Below are 2,369 nucleotides of genomic sequence, written 5' to 3'. Positions count from 1 at the left end.
CTGTTTGTGACCCCATGGATTTATACAGTCCATGGAATTCTCCAGGCCAGAATACTGGAGTGGGTAGCCATTCCCTTCTCCAGGAGATCTTCCCAACCCAGGGATTGAACCCAGGTCTCCCACATTGCAGGCAGATTCTTTACCAGCTGAGCCACAAGGAAGACCAAGAATACTGGAGTGGGTAGCCTATTCCTTCTCCAAGGGATCTTCCTGACCCAGTCATCGAACTAGGGACCCCTGCATTGCAGGTGGATTCTTATAATTTGTAAGTAATTATAAATAACTTAAAATTTAAGTCTTAAATATCAAGTTAAGATATTTTCTTTATGACCAAACAAAACTTTAGTTTAAGTTCTTGGCTTCAGTGTAAACAAAATCATCAGTAATGTTTTCAAAACTGCTTCCTAGCTTATCTCACTTCATTGCATGAATGCTGTATTTGACTGACCTATGACCCAGAAACTATCTTAAATAATTAATTCCAGTTTACAAAATCCCTTTTTCTCTCCTTTCTTTCAAACAAGGGTCTTCCCTAGTGGCTCAGACAGTTCAGAATCTGCCTGAAATGCAGATTCCAGATTCCATCCTTGGTTGGGGAAGACCCCCTGGTGAAGGAAATAGCAACAAACTCCAGTAGTCCTGCCTGGAGAATCCCATGGACAGAGGAGCCTGGTGGGCTATAGTCTATGGGGTCACAAAAGAGTCGGACTTTACTTAGCAACTAAACAAAAAACAGTAAAAAATTCAAGAAGTTCACCTTGATAATATTTAATAAATAAAACAAATTACAAATTTAATGAAATAAAAATGTGAATATATTTGCTAAATTTTAATGCTATGTAAACAAAAATATTTTTATGAAAAAATAAATATGAGGAGATAAAAGAATAAATATAACAAAATAAATAAGCAAACAATAACATCAGGGCAGTCTTCACTTCGGGACTGATGCACCTGCTGCCAAAAAAAATGTATATATATTCATTTACTACTGACAAAGTATTGGCTGAAGTAATTCAATAAATTTGGTGGCTAAAACAGAAATCAGAGTCTTCTGAAATAACCACAGATGAGTGTGCAAAGATGATGGGGCATCTTAGTCAGTGAGAGTCATCTCAAGGTGAGTTCTGGTCTCCATCCATCATTCTTAACTTTTCTTGCAAGCTGGTTGATGAAGACAAGGATCTCATTATCTCCACTCTGACAATTTCCCAGGCACAGTCGCTGTATCCCTTCTCTTGCAGGTAGACATGGATTCGCTGGAAGTACCTCTTCACGGCCAGCGTGGGGCCCGTCCTTCCCAGGGCAGAGTCTTCCTCTCCCATCACCTGCCCCAGGCAGGCGTCCAGGTGGTCCAGCTGCTGATGGAGTCCAGTGCGGAGCTGCTCCAGGAGGGTGGTGTCCCAGGCAGCAGAGGCGCGCTCTGTGTGGAAGAGGTTGAAGGTCTGCTGGAGCACCTCGTGGAGCACAGAGACGGCCTGGGCCTCCTGCAGCTGGCCGCCCTCCACCATCTCCTGGGGGAAAGCGAAGTCCATTCTGTCCTGCAGACAGAAGCGAGGGGAGAGCCTCCTCATTTGGCCCAGGAGCCTGAGGGTCTTCCTGCCAGCCAGCACGTGGTTCTGAGACAGGTCACAGCCCAGGGATCCTCCCGGGCCGTAGCTGACCAGCACCAGGGCCATCAGTAGAGAGAGCACGAAGGCCATGGGGAAGATGAGGCTGCTGCTGGGCTGGCGGAGACGGCGTCTGGTGGAACCTTGAGGTAGGTTCTCTGATGCCATGCTTTCTAAGCAAGGCCATTAAATAGGGAACACAGTAGTTTTCATTTTCTAGTCATTTCTCTACACTTTTACTTCCTTTTTTGACTTTCATTTTTGTATTCTGAATATGGTCAAAGAAACTGTCATCAATCTAAACTATTAATTTTATCTATTTCTCAATAACTTCAAATGTACCCATCCAAACAGATATTTATCAATCAAATGAGAGAGGTTTTTGTCTTACATCAGAAATGATGTAGGTTTCTAAGTACAAACATTATCACTCTTTCTCTTACATATGTAAATGTAGCTCTTTTCTGTTCCATGAACAAATTTTTGGCCCTGATCTTAGGCTCAATTTCTGTTTCTTACTTTACTTAGGAAGGCAGGCTCTGTATTTATCAGGGATTTACCAGGTCAGTCTAGCAAATAAACTGTTTGAAACAAAAGCTGGGTTTTCTTTAGTGCTTGATTTAGAGAAGAGGCTGATTATTATGAGTCCATGAGCTCCTCCCATGTTTCTCTTCCTTCCAGAACACATTCCTCCGGGTTCATGTGTTTGTGCTTCAGGGAACCACGAAGTCAGGACTATTACAGACATCATGCTTTCTT

At 42.9% G+C, this 2,369-nt stretch overlaps 1 protein-coding gene across 1 annotated transcript; it reads right to left on the bottom strand.

The window, feature by feature from the left end:
* Positions 1–1,115: 1,115 nt before the first annotated feature.
* On the bottom strand, positions 1,116–1,710 carry LOC110138541 (interferon omega-1-like). The gene has a single exon (XM_020895655.2). The coding sequence runs from the start codon at positions 1,701–1,703 to the stop codon at positions 1,116–1,118; it is 588 nt and encodes a 195-aa protein (XP_020751314.2). The 5' UTR covers positions 1,704–1,710.
* Between the last annotated feature and the right edge of the window lie 659 nt (positions 1,711–2,369).

This window comes from Odocoileus virginianus, unplaced genomic scaffold (genome assembly GCF_023699985.2).
Source record: "Odocoileus virginianus isolate 20LAN1187 ecotype Illinois unplaced genomic scaffold, Ovbor_1.2 Unplaced_Scaffold_37, whole genome shotgun sequence".
In the NCBI taxonomy this organism is placed as follows: Eukaryota; Metazoa; Chordata; class Mammalia; order Artiodactyla; family Cervidae; genus Odocoileus; species Odocoileus virginianus.
Note: the sequence above shows the minus strand (reverse complement) of the source record. Positions and strands in the feature narration are given on the sequence as shown.